This window comes from Diplotaxodon limnothrissa, linkage group LG12 (genome assembly GCF_057381915.1).
Source record: "Diplotaxodon limnothrissa isolate DT_005_m linkage group LG12, D_limnothrissa_male_GT1.1, whole genome shotgun sequence".
Classification (NCBI taxonomy): Eukaryota; Metazoa; Chordata; class Actinopteri; order Cichliformes; family Cichlidae; genus Diplotaxodon; species Diplotaxodon limnothrissa.
The window spans coordinates 9,151,083-9,165,100 of record NC_140607.1 but is presented as its reverse complement, the minus strand read 5'-3'; the positions used below and the strand labels follow the sequence as shown (position 1 = coordinate 9,165,100).

General features: G+C 39.7%; 1 protein-coding gene across 1 annotated transcript in view; it reads left to right on the top strand.

The window, feature by feature from the left end:
* Positions 1–14,018, top strand: part of LOC146620850 (netrin receptor UNC5D-like) — a 283,997-nt gene that overhangs the window by 169,336 nt on the left and 100,643 nt on the right. Inside the window, exons 5-6 of the mRNA XM_085367098.1 lie at positions 2,799–2,979; positions 3,756–3,923. Of these exons, the coding sequence (XP_085223224.1) occupies positions 2,799–2,979; positions 3,756–3,923 (349 nt within the window). The remainder of the gene's footprint in view (positions 1–2,798; positions 2,980–3,755; positions 3,924–14,018) is intronic.

The following is a 14,018-nucleotide window of genomic DNA, read 5'->3' as shown; positions in this document are numbered from 1 at the left end:
ACAGTAGTCCAGCCTACAAGTAATTAATGTATGAACTAGTTTTTCAGCATCACTCTGAGCAGGATTTTTCTAGCTTTAGGGATATTGCACAAATGCAAGAAAGGAGTCCTACATATTTGTTTAACATGTGCATTCAACCACATATCCTGGTCAAAAAGATCTAACCTACAGCGTAAGCTATTCCATTAGTTTCTCAACTTTTAAGCCGCAGCATTTTGCTTGTTTGTTTTGTTTTTTTCTGTTTGTTTTTTGATCAGAGGGTGGACTATAGGGTTGCCAACTCCCTGAAAAATAAATAAGGGACACCTCGTGGCCAGGGCCGGGCGACCCAATTGTCTTCACCCTTCCCAGTGTGGTGAATTTTCTAGCTCTTTTTTTGTGTGTGAAATTATTTTTTTAACCATTTGACTTGAATTTGATTTAAGTAGATGTGTATTCTTTGTGATATGAACACATGTGAAACAAATGATCATTTAGCCATTTATTTTTAGCTCAAAATGACAACATTAACACGATAAAACAGGTCTCCTTCTTAAACAGAAGCCTGTCATGCTTAACTTTTGAGAATATAAGTAAATCTTTCTTTAAAAGAACTCTGTCCTGCTTAACTTAAAATAATAGAAAACAATAGAAAGAAAAACATTCTTGTAACAGTGCACATTTAGTGCATTTAGTACAATTGGCTTCAGTTGAGGTATTATTTCAGCTTTTCTAATGCTAATCAGCTGCTCCTGTTTGTAAACCCACTTGCTCCCATGATTACGCATCTTAACTCATCATCATTATTCATCTATGTATTACTTTTATGTATTAGTCATCTATTTGTTGTAATCATCTATTCTTGCAGTTGTTTATTACACAAAATAAATTATATTATCACACTTCTGGCCACATAGCACTGATATTCACTGCACATGCCCATATTAACTTTTTCCAGCCAGGTGTTTTCCTTTTCCCATTCTTCCCTTTCTCTGAGGGGAACAAACATTGCTGCTCTAATGCTGGGCTCACACTGTGCAGTTTTAGGCCCATTTTGAGCCGATTTTGGCCTTCATCGTGCATCGTGTAGTATACGTGGGGTAACGAGAAGTGATTAACACCTCACGACCAGCTCCCGATCATCAATCGCTCGTGAGGGTCTCACCACAGCCGCTCACACTGCTCGCGCGCAAACACGTAAACGTTGGTGTAAAAGATGGAGCAGCACGGCTGTGCAGCGTGTGATCTGGACACAAGCGATGGAGGCACAACTTGTAGAACTTTGGAAAGCTCATCCGAGCCTTTTCGATGTGGCATCACAAAATTATCACGACCACAACAACCGTGAAAATAGTTGGATTTACATTGCTGCTCAGTCACAGCTGCCCGATCAATGTTTTTCATTAGCAATTTAGCAAAGTTGATGGTGGTGGTGTGTCTGTGTGAGTGTAAGACGGAGAGAGAGAGCGCGACAGATTTTCTGTTATAACCTTCATTTTATGGAGGCACAGTGTGAGCACTCAGGTCGCATCAGAGCATCGGGCGGTATAGTGTGAGACCTGCATCGTGACCTACCAACTGCGAGTCAATCGTGCAGTTTGAGCAGGAGCTGAATAACGTGACTGAAAAAAATCGCACAGTGTTTGCCCAGCTTTAGGTTTACTGTCGTCCGAGACTTGCACCGCAGTGTCTGCGTTTGTTTCCCTGTTGGCCATGCTTCTTGTTGTGGTCATTTGTTGTCTTCCGGTATTTTCTCCGTAAGCGACCTTTCCTCGACCAATGAGATGAGCGGTAATCTGAATTGTCATACTCGAATTGTCATAAGTGTGCTGTCAGCTCATTGGTCACAAAGCAGGAGAGGGGCTGGGAATTATGTTTTCAAACAAAGCGTTAATTCCATAAACATTTATAGACTACTTTTGATTCTCACTGTATTACGGGACAAAGTGCGTCCCTTATTAGCTCAATACGGGACGTGTACTTTTGTTTCGAAATACGGGACGATTCCGTATTTTAAGGGACGGTTGGCAACCCTAGTGGACTACCAAGTCATCAGGAAAAGGTAGCAAACCTGGTTAGCATAGCTGCTAAGTAGTACAAAGCTACAGACTGATAAAGTGCTAAAATCTCTATCACCAAAACTCAAGAATAAACGTCTTGGGTGGGCTGTACCCCACATATTAAAATGCTCTAGAAGGTACCAACAGCACAAACATAGTCTAGTTTAGTAACACAGAACTAAGGCCTAGCACCCGATTGGAGCAGCCTGTGTTAGCAAACCTGTCCATTAACTTTAATCCCAAGCAGTATTTAAATCCCCCCACCGTAAAGCTCTGATGAAAGGGGAAACTACCCATAGAGGTCAAAGACCTTGTTTATAAAAGGCAGTTAACATGTTTTTAAGGCTAAAGTTTGGCACTTTACCATGAGAGTGTATGGGGATTGATTTGCTTTTTAACCTAACCATAAATGGCAAAGAGAGGAACTGCATTTTTTGGCTCTTCCATCTTTGGCTTCTTTTTATAGCCTCAAATAGGTAAATCAAGATAGCCATTTGATTAAACCAACCCTAACCCCTATACCCTATCCAAAGCTCTTCTGTTTGTCAGAAAATAAACTTTATTTTGAATACATGTCAACATAGCTATCAGTCATTATTTCCTGTGTTATTGGATTGCTTTAAATCTTGGGTCCATTTGTCTGCCCATGTAACATGGTGTTAAGTGGAATTGCTCTAGTGTGTTGTACTTAACTATGATGTTAGTGATATTTGCTGCAAACACTCCTCATATGAGTACTATATTACCACTCTTTGACAGGTGGAGTGGCTGAAAAATGAAGAGCTGGTGAGTTCCCTGACGGATGACAACATCGACACCCGAGCCGACCACAACCTCATCATCAACGAAGCGCGCCTGTCCGACTCAGGCAACTACACCTGTCTGGCCAGCAACGTTGTGGCAAAGAGACGTAGCGCCACGGCAACTGTGATAGTCTTTGGTACGCCATCGTAGCAGCTGCTTATTGCCTGCTACAACACATTACAGAGTAGTGACACAATGTTTACATGGCACTTCAGATCAATTTGTTCGGCTTCCTGTGCCCCTATACACAAGTGATTAAGAGACCCGTCTCTGTGTTCCCACTGAAGAGCAATGTTTCCTCTTTATTCAGATGAATGTATTATTCAAACACTCAATTTACTGCCTCTCATTTAAAATCAATGTGTACTTTATGAAAGGAAATAAGCCAGTGTGTCTTAATCTCATTTAAAAGGAGTGTTGCTTATTAAGTATTTATTTGCCAGAGGCCTTCCAGAAACGTGGGTTCGCCAGCTTTGATAGCACTGCTGAGCAGAGAGAGAGAAAGACAGAGAGATCATAAAGTGCTTCAGTCACAACGCTAAGCGGTCGACTCCAAACCCGTCAACCAGTATGAGTCAGTGTCGCCTTTAGAAACGGCGTTTCCGTTTAATGGCTGCTTTCTTTGCTTTCGCATAGTTCCTTGTCTTTATCTTAATCCAAGTGCAAGAAACACTGAACTGAGCAATTACGAAACAGGGAGCTGTATATCCAGCGTATTGCGCTGTGCTCAATCTGCTCCTACCGTTATACATTGTTGCCTTGCACTGCCTCTGAGCCTGCATAATCATTAATAACCCCAGCAGCTCTTGTTAGAGTGTTTAACTATGCCAGAGTTCAGTAAAAAGTATTATTCATTGCCGTGCCCTCACTCTACTTCTTTTTCTTTTCTTAACTTTGCTGGACTCTCTCCAGTGAATGGCGGCTGGTCCCTGTGGACGGAGTGGTCGGCCTGTAATGCGCCATGTGGGCGGGGTGTCCAGAAGCGATCTCGGACCTGCACGAACCCGGCACCACTGAATGGCGGGGCCTTCTGCGAGGGCATGTCCGTACAGAAGATCACTTGCAACGCGCCCTGTCCAAGTTAGTTCTACTTCTCAGTTTTTGCTTAGATTAAGCACAGCTTAATGGGACTGTGAAGATACAAAAAGTAGCTTTTGCTACGTGTCAAAAACTATTAATGCTTGGCTGAAAATAATTAAGCTGGTAAGTCCGACAAAAATGTTCACATTAAATGTTCTAATGATATTAGCGCATGATGACTTAATTATCTCCAATTCTAGCACTTCTGTTTTCAGTTGAATTTATTGCAAGGCTGTTTAATTCTATTTGAACAATAACAGTAACATTTAGCTATCGCTGACATGTAGAGTGACGTTAATAAGCTTCATTCGTGCCTCATTAGCATTGCAGGCAACCAATAAAGGGACTGCAGTGGTCAGTTCCAATAGTGGCTACACATTATTCCTTTGCCAATGAGAGAGAGCACTGCTATGCTCAAGAAACTACAAACAATAAAAAGAAGAAGGCGGATTTATGATGCAAAGTAAAGTGAATAACAGAAGCAGTGGTGAAAGAGGTTATATGACTCAGTGCCCAGCATGCAGTTCAGTGGGAGAAGGTGAGCTTAGGTGCTTGTTGAGAAAATGAATTTTTACCTTACAAGAGCAAACAGGGAGGGATTTTGTTGATCTGGGGAGGTTTGTGCTCACCCAGGCAAACGTTATCCTTTATGGTGAAGGATGCATCAACACACAGACATATCTGCAGAATTTAAATGGATACCTGTGACTGTTTCTTAAACAAAAGGCTGCTATTGAGTCAAAACTAGTTTCGTTGCTCTGGATAACCACAACAGGCAAATAATAATAATATTAAAATAATTAATAATACTCATAAATTTGTCTTGTGTTTTATACATATGTAAAAAAAAAAAAGCCCCAATGCACACACTTTTCAAATTCTTAAAATTTGAATAGCAGGCATTACGAAAAAAAAGTGTGTGTGTGTGTGTGTGTGTGTGTGTGTGTGTGTGTGTGTGTGTGTGTGTGTGTGTGTGTGTGTGGCAGGGGGGCACTTTACATGGACTTTTATGTAGAATATTCTTTGTCACCGACACATGATCTGATATTGCCGTACTGGGATTATTCTCTTGTACAAACTGGCTCCTTTAATAGTCTAGACATCCCACTGTGCACTTAGGGTCATATGCAGTCCTGCAAAACAATAACAGCCTAAATCTTCATAAGTAATTCATAAGTGACTATCAGCTATTACAATATACAATTACAATTAGTTACTTTTTTTAACCAAACACTAAAAAAAAAGCAAATGGATCAGATTTACTAAAAGTGACCTTTGATCTTATGAGGCTGCAGGTATTTAAACTACACAAAAATATGTGGAAGTTTGTTCTTTAGGCTACCTGCACTGAATAATCTCCTTTGAACTTGTTGCAGCCTCCAACAGGTCTGCACACCTCCAGCAACTCATGGCCATAAACTGTAGTTTCTGTGCTCTGGTGTCTAGGACTGTTGTTGTTGGTGAAACATGGAACAAATCTGATCAGACTAAAAAAAAAGCCAACTTAATCAATCAATTTTTTCCTCATAAAATACTGGGTTTCCTCATATTTGGCATGAGAGTATGAGAATGAAGGATGAAAGAAAGTTGGCAAAGCTTTAAACTGTAAAAATATAGTACACATGAAACACTGTTGATATATCGCATTGTCTGATGACATTAACAATAAAAGAAAGTAGAGTGATCAGCTCTGCTGCATCAGTTGCATGCAAGCTGAATTAACTGAATTTATTTTTGTTGAATAGCACTGAATACAGACCTGAGGCAGATGGAAATGTCATGCTTCTCAGGTGTTTAGTAATAACCAAACAAATTAAAATGTCAGAGAATCAGTACTGAAGTGGATATATCAGTCTGGACTAAACTGGGGGATGACTGACTGAACTTCTTGGATTTAGCCATTAAATTAATTAAACATTTTAAGTATTGCTGACAAATGATCAGATTTGTGTGTGTATGTATATATATATATATATATATATATATATATATATATATATATATATATATATATATATATATATATATATATATATATATATAAACAAAACACCCAGCACGCCCCTGCGGGCGGTTTATCCTTCAAGCTCGGGTCCTCTACCAGAGGCCTGGGAGCTTGAGGGTCCTGCGCAGTATCTTAGCTGTTCCCAGGACTGCGCTCTTCTGGACAGAGATCTCCGATGTTGTTCCTGGGATCTGCTGGAGCCACTCGCCTAGCTTGGGAGTCACCGCACCTAGTGCTCCGATTACCACGGGGACCACCGTTACCTTCACCCTCCACATCCTCTCGAGCTCTTCTCTGAGCCCTTGGTATTTCTCCAGCTTCTCGTGTTCCTTCTTCCTGATATTGCTGTCATTCGGAACCGCTACACCGCTACATATATATATATATATATATATATATATATATATATATATATATATATATATATATATATATATATATATATATATATATATATATATATATATAGAGGGAGAGAGAGAGGGGGAGGGGGAGGGGTCATGGATGATGGAGTATTGTCCATTACCTCTGCTAAGAGAAGAGAGATAATATCCTTACATAACATTTTTATTTGCTACAGAGACACTAACACCTAAAAATACATTTGCATGCTTCAAAAAGTACAATTTGGAGGAAATGCATTATAATCACTGCCCTAAATGTGCTTAAATCCAACTTTTAAATCAAATTGTTATGCCAATGAGTTCACAAACAGTATTGTGCATTAGCACTGAGAGAGTTGCTGTACAAATATTTCCTTCTTATGATGATAAAAAAAGGTAATTTCTTGCTAATTTGCCAGTGCAAATGTATGAATTTCTCATTCCATAGTCATTTTTAAGTGACAGGTTTGTTCAAGCATATATAGTTGGCCTTTAGCTCTGTACATTGTTAGTGAGATTATTTATATGCACATGTATTACAGATATGCGCAAATGCTCTAATCTTTGACATTTAAAATCAGCGTGACAAAATGAGATATGTTTGATCTCTACATCCTGACAGGCCCAGTTATTTCTGCATGAGAGGGAAGTTGTAAATGAACTTCTTTTGTAGCCTAATCGAATGGCACCAGGTGAATACTCCGCTCAAACTTTCTTCTGTAATTACACATAAAACCCACACTCACAGATTGGTCATCACAAACTGATGTCAGTCATTGGTCATCATAGTTCAAGTCTGATGTATAAGTGAAAAAAGAGGAGCAAAGTAAAGAAGACAAAGGGAGTAGGTTGCTGTAATTGTTTTGCACATTTTGGTATTCCTTTATTGTGCAGCAATGCAAAATACTTAGGTGTGTACTTTTGCTTTTAATGTGCTAAAAGCAGTTCATTAGCAAAATATGTTCAAGTGTTTTGGAGTTTTCCCAATTTGGTCAACCTGTGGTGTGGAAATATACATTTAGGGTTGGCTTGGAAGATGCCAGACTAATAACTTATGCAGGAAAATGTTCTTGAAAATCAGAGAAGACAGATATGAATAGATTTCAGAATAAATTTATCACTTAAAGCCGTTTTAGCAGCAGTTTCGCACATCATCACATTCATTTTCACACGTGAACAGAAAAAAAAAGGTAATTCAGTTACAAGTATATGCCATGAGAGTTTTGTCTGGGAAGCTTCAGATGGACAGATGGAGACCGAAAGTTTGGTCCAGTTTAATGGCAACACCAGAGAAGGATCAAACATTGGAAGAAGAAGGAGAAGGGGCAGAAGTCAAGCAGAGAGAATTAGTCCAGATGAATACTCATTAGTTTGTAAAATAAGTTGAGGGAAAAACCAATTAGTTGTTTTTAATCTGGGATATGTAATGAAATGCTATTAACGGCACAAATTATAAAGTATAATCAGAAACCTTTCATCAAAGTATTTGACATAGCGCAAAGAGAAACCAAAGTGACCTGGCCAGAAGGACAGATGAAATGCCATAATATCATCAGCACAGTGCTGTCAGTTTTTAAAAGTAATGAAAAAATAATCTGCTACGGTAGATTCCTATGAATGCTGTTTACTTTTTTTTTTTTTTTTTTGCCTGTCCCGTTTGGCTCTTTTGCCATCAGAATTATTGTCTAAAGGCGAAGAAAGATGCCCAACGGATTTACTTTACCAAATTGACCATCCCAGCCTTGCCGTAATGGTCCATTTGATTCACCTTTTATTGTTTATTTTATTTTCACTTGCTGAATACGGGACAGACTTGACTGGGGGAAAGAAAAGGGAGAAAGAAATGAATGCTGTTTACTTTGATGATGGTCTTTTTATGGTTTCTGCAGTGATTCACCTGTAGTACTCTGTCTTTTTTTAAACAAAATCTATAAGTCTCCATACAATCTTGAATGCGTACCCAGAGATGCTGAGCACTTGTTGGCCCTTTTGGCTTCACTCTGAGGTCCATCTCATCCCAAACCATTTCCATTGGGTTTTGGTCAGGTGACTGTGGAGGCACTCCATCACTCTCCTTCTTGGCCAAATTGCCCTTACACAGCCTGGAGATGTGTTTGGGGTCATTGTCCTGTTGAAAAATAAATGATGGTAAACGCAAACCAAATGGGATGGCATGTCGCCGCAGGATGCTGTGGTAGCCATGCTGGTTCAGTGTGCCTTCAATTGGGAAAAATTCCCCAACAGTGTCACAAGCAAAGCACCCCGACAACATCACACCTCATTCTTCATTGTGGCAACCATGCATGTAGAGAACATCCGTTCACCTTTTCTGCGTCGCACAAAGTCACTGCAGGTGGAACCAGAGATTTCAAATTTGGACTTGTCAGACTAAAGCACAGATTTCCACTGGTTTAATGTCCAGTCCTTGTGTTTCTTGGCCCAAACAAATCTCTTCTGCTTGTTGCTTTTCCTTAGTAGTTTGACCATAAAGGCCTGATTCACACAGTCTCCTCAGAACAGTTGGTGTAGAGATGTGTCTGCTACTGGAACCCTGTGTGACATTTCTCTATTCTCTAATCTGAGGTGCTGTTAACTTCTGAGGCTGGTGACTCAAATGTATTCATCCTCAGCAGCAAAGGTGACTGTTGGTCTTCCTTTCCTGGGGCGGTCCTCATGTGAGACAGTTTAATCGTAGCCCCGGATGGTTTTTGTGACTGCACTTGAGGACACATTCAAAGTTTTAGCAATTTTCCGGATTGACTGACTGTCAGTTCTTACAGTATTGATGGACTGTCGTTTCTCTTCACTCAGCTGATTGGTTCTTGCCATAATTTGATTTCTAACAGCTGTCCAATAGGGTTGTCAGCTGTGTACTAACTAACCTGACTTCCGCAGAAAACAACCGATATTCTCAACCCCACTAAGAAGGCAAGAAATTTCACAACTGAACCCTGACAACACCTGAGCAAACGGTGGTTATTTTCAGGAATCAAAACTATAAGATATATTTAGATATATTGAGTTATTTATCAATTCTTTATTTACTACATAATTCCATGCTTCTTGCTTCGTATTTTGTAGATAATCCGGCATTCTGACATCCTGAATCAGGTTCATTTGCTTTGTATTTAGTAAACAGTCATTTTCAGTTTGAAACAGCAGGGCTTGGCTGCATAATGAAAAGTTGGAACAAAACAGATTTTAAATGATACATTCTGATCCATAACAATAACTAAATTCTTATATGTATGTTGTCACCTTTTCAATTTCTGCACTTTAAGCTGTTCTGATCTTAGAAAGATTCTATATTAACTTTTTGCTATTTGAAAATAGCGTGCAATTTATTGCTGGTGACTTTTTTGAGCTATTGCATTACTGGATATGTTCTGCCAGGTTATTACCTCTTCTTTCAGCGGAGCTACAGTTTGCCCTGCAACATGCCCAGCGGAGGGGATTTAAGTCATATGTCTCTTTCTTGCTGGAAAATAAAGTAACAGTTCTAGTGAATGAGGTGTTATGTGTTTCTCACAGACAAGGCTATGTGTAAACACTCTGGATCCCATCATTACCATCAATGGCTTTCAGCAGTTGAGGCGGATAGAAATAAATCCGAGAGTGCAATGAAAAAGACACAAGGCACAACAAATGGTACCATTTTTGTCATGTCACTGTCTCACCAGGGCTAACACTCAACTAATTAATCAAATTAAGCTACATCTATAGAAGAAGTAGCTTAATTCTGCACTCCAATTGCCCAATGACCATATTATTTAATATCCAAGAGACATAGTTATTCTGTCCCAATACATTTTTTTTTTCATTTTTGCAATATCCTAAAACTATCAGTACATAGTATGCAAGCAGACTTTTTTCAAACCACTGTTCTCTGTCCCAGCCACACTGATCAGATCAAAGTTCAAGTAAAACTTCGCATTTTAGTGCAGGAGAAAAAAACACTTGATGGTGTTACTAATCAATAATAGTGGCTCTGCCTCAGTTTTTGAAGGTCTGGCTTTCAGAGTTGGCTTTCTGGCTTTCCTGCCTTGCAGGATGAAACAGAAATTGGGCTTTTTGGACAATGGCTGATGTGTGTGTTTTGAAGTTTCCAACTTCCTGCCTCTTGCTACCAATTAAAGCTGTCAGCCTTAAATGCAGCCTTTAAGAGATGGAGAGAACGGTGGGTTGTTTTAACAGCATGCTGTTTACGGGGAAAAATAATTAAGTTCAAAAATGGAGGAAAGAAAATCTCCCTCCTCAGCAGAGATAAGCAGGCCTGTGCCGCTACCATGGCCTGGAGCCCCGACATGATGGTTGAAGTTGTATGTGGGCCAGGTACAGAAGTGCATTTTGCCCTTTTATCAGGGTTGAACCTAGTCTTTGTGTAGAAAAAACAGACTTGAGTGAAGCAGAAGACCCTGCGAACCTGTCTTGAGCTGCTGATTGACAAGTGCGTCCAGTTTTGACAGGGCACCCCAGATCATTACCTCAATGATGTTCTGAATGCACAAGGATAGTTGCTGCAGCATGATGAGGCAGACAGCCAAGGTAGATTGCAAAGAGAAGAGAAAATACACAGAAATGGAGCCTCTGTTTCCATTTGGAAAAAACAGCTTTTTAAAGTTAAGTTAATAGAAATTCTGCACTGCAGTGCACAAACTCAGAGTGGATGCTGCTTTCACATTGCTCGTGTATGGCACAGGCATGTATGGTTAATTTATCCTTGTTTAATATCTTTATTATACCACAGTGTCATAGTCAGATGATAAAAACGTTATTGTTTTTAAACACTTAACAACAAACAGAAATCTCGCATGGCATTCCAGGAATGTGCTGTAGTCACTTACCCAGTTTGGGGGTCACAGCCTCGGGTGCTACGATTACTACTTGGACAGCTGTTGCTTTCACCCTCCATATATTGTCTAGCTCCTCTCCCAGCACTTGGTATTTCTCAAGCTTCTTGTATTCCTTTTTCCTGATGTTACTATCACTTGGTTTAACAATATCTATCACTACGGCCTTCTTCATCTGCTTGTCTACCAGTACATTGTCAGCCATCACCATTTTGTCCATCTGTATCTGGAATTCCCACACGATATTGCCCAAGCTATATCCCATTTTGATCTCAGGACTTCTAGCCCCCCATACTCTGCACAGATGTTCTAATACACTATGCCGGCCACTTGGTTATGGTGTCCCTACTATTACGTATTGTATTGTCTCAGGGACATCTTTGCACAGTCTGCATCTGGGGAGGTAGAGCCCAGCGTCTAATGATCTTGTACTTAGAGTTTGTTCTTGGGTTGCCATAATTACCACCTATGTGTTTTCTCTTAGTCCAAATTTGTCCAGTCATTGGTAGGGTTTTTCAATATCACCCACTATCGTACATGCCATATAGTAGCCAGTATTGTTAATGATCTGAAGGGTTCAGGTATATACAGAACAGTGTGGACAGAACATCTCCTTGTTAAATCCCACACTTGATAGTGACCTGGCTTGAAGTTGGCCTCTAAGTGTTGTTCACCACATCCCTATGAAATTCCTGATGATGACCTGTCAAGTCTTGTTGACCTATTGTTCAAAGCATTCTAGGATCAATGTGTTAGGCACTGAGTCACAGGCTTTCTTCTTGTAGTCAGTCCAGGTGGTGCAAAGGTTGGTCAATCTGGTTTTGCAGTATTGAGTGACATCTCCATCAATCAGTAGCTGGTGTTATTTTTCTTGGTGCTTGTTTACCCATTCTCTGAGGGTGGGGATGACAGTATCTCCCCTCTGACCTGACGTCCTGGCTACCCCTTTCCTATAGAGTTTGTGTTGTACCTTGTCAATCTGTAATCACCATTATATATCTTTTGGAGCAGTATATGCAGTCATGCATTTTCTTTAAGGAAAACCTGTCTTATAATTTCTGATGTTTATTTTGGAAGTGTAAAATTAAAATAAAAAACAGCTAAATAACAATATAAAACTTCCCTACATTACCATAAGTTACCTGAAAAAGGTAAGCTTATAATGCTAACCATGTTAACAATATGGCTGCTGAAACTTGAAAGAAGTCCAAAAAACCCCAATAACAATACATATACAATACAAACTGGAATTAACTCTCCCATTCTCTTCATACCAGTGCCTCTGCCTAATTATTCTATCCATGCACTTCCTCTAAACCAGAGGGTCCTGAAATGTTCTGCACTGGATAAAAACAAATAACACGTGCTACCTCCAGTGCATCCAGAACATTATCTGATGGGACAAAGTGCCAAACATCACAATCCTAGAAATAATGCACATGTACACCCAGCCAAAAAGACACACATGTGTGGTTACATGGTGTGAATAGAGAGTATCTGGATCCCCTAGGCTCTCCTCTGAAGAAAAGTTGATCTGGTAATAAAATCCCAAAGACAGACCCCAACTGCACTGTGGAGATGGCTGTAATACCAGAAGGCTCTGAGCATTGTACCTGGGAAGCTGTGGCCCAGCAAGGACAACTCAAAAAGCCTCTCCAAGTTAGAAAAGACACTAGTCATGTGAGGCAAAGAGAGACACAACAAATTCAGCTGTAAACTGCTGAATTCTTCCACAAAAATTACTATAACATGAAATCAAAGTAAAATCCCTTTTTGCCAGTGACTTTTGGCAAATTAAAGACAAACCTTATCATTTCAAAGAAATATAAATCATTATTTTAGTTCTAAGTTCCAAGATACATTTCTAAGTCATTAGAATATCTCCTTGCATCTTTTTATCACTCCTGGGTCTCATTTGGTTTGGTGTGTCCTGCAAGTTTTCATAGTTAGCCAATATTAGGGAACATTAAGTACTTGCTGCTAACAAAGTAAACACTTAGGACATTACTGTATTATTTAGCAGAAGATGTCTGACACATCACTTCTTGGCCCAGACAAGTGTAATGTTGCATGAGTATAATTTTCACATCCGTCATTGACTAAGCAGAAAACCAGCAATTTGTGAGCTTATCTTGTAACGGGCACAAGCAGTGACTGTAATTTCTTAAATGTCAGACAGTGTTACATACATGCCTTTTTCTCTCTTTTTCCTCTGTATTATAAAAAATTTGCAAAGTGAACCAGTGATGCTAATACTTTGGTACTTTCACTATGGTGGTGTACCTAATGGCTCACACACTAGAGTAAAAATAGGACAGCAACCTCACTACAAGTAGTCAAAATTTGTTGTTTCCCGTCGATTGCACTGAAAGTTTTTACTGTCACCAGTGGTTGGGCTTGCAGCACCCTCGGCCTCTCGACAACCACCTTTGATTGCAAACTAATCACGAAGGTTGCCTGGTTAGTTGTTAATTTAAAAAGACAGAAAGACTGCCAACACACTGCAATCAATCTGTACTTTTCTAATGAGCCCAACTCGTCAGTGATTGTCTCTACAGTAGGGGAGTCATCTCAGCTGGTTGCATTCTGGTTAAATTTCTATTTAAAAGTACGTTTACTGAGTGCCATGTCATTTTGCACAAGTTGCAATCCTTCAGCAACTACATCATAGTCTACTGACTCCCTCTTATCCCGTTTTTTAGACGAGTGGTCATAGACCTGGTCTATGTCTTTAAAGCAATCATTTCTAAGGCAATGAGATCAGAAATTCAAACAGTCACAGTCATTTTGGTTATTCCAGCCACTGTTTTCCCTGGCTGTAAAATAAAATAAATTTAAGAAATGATCTCTCTTCAAA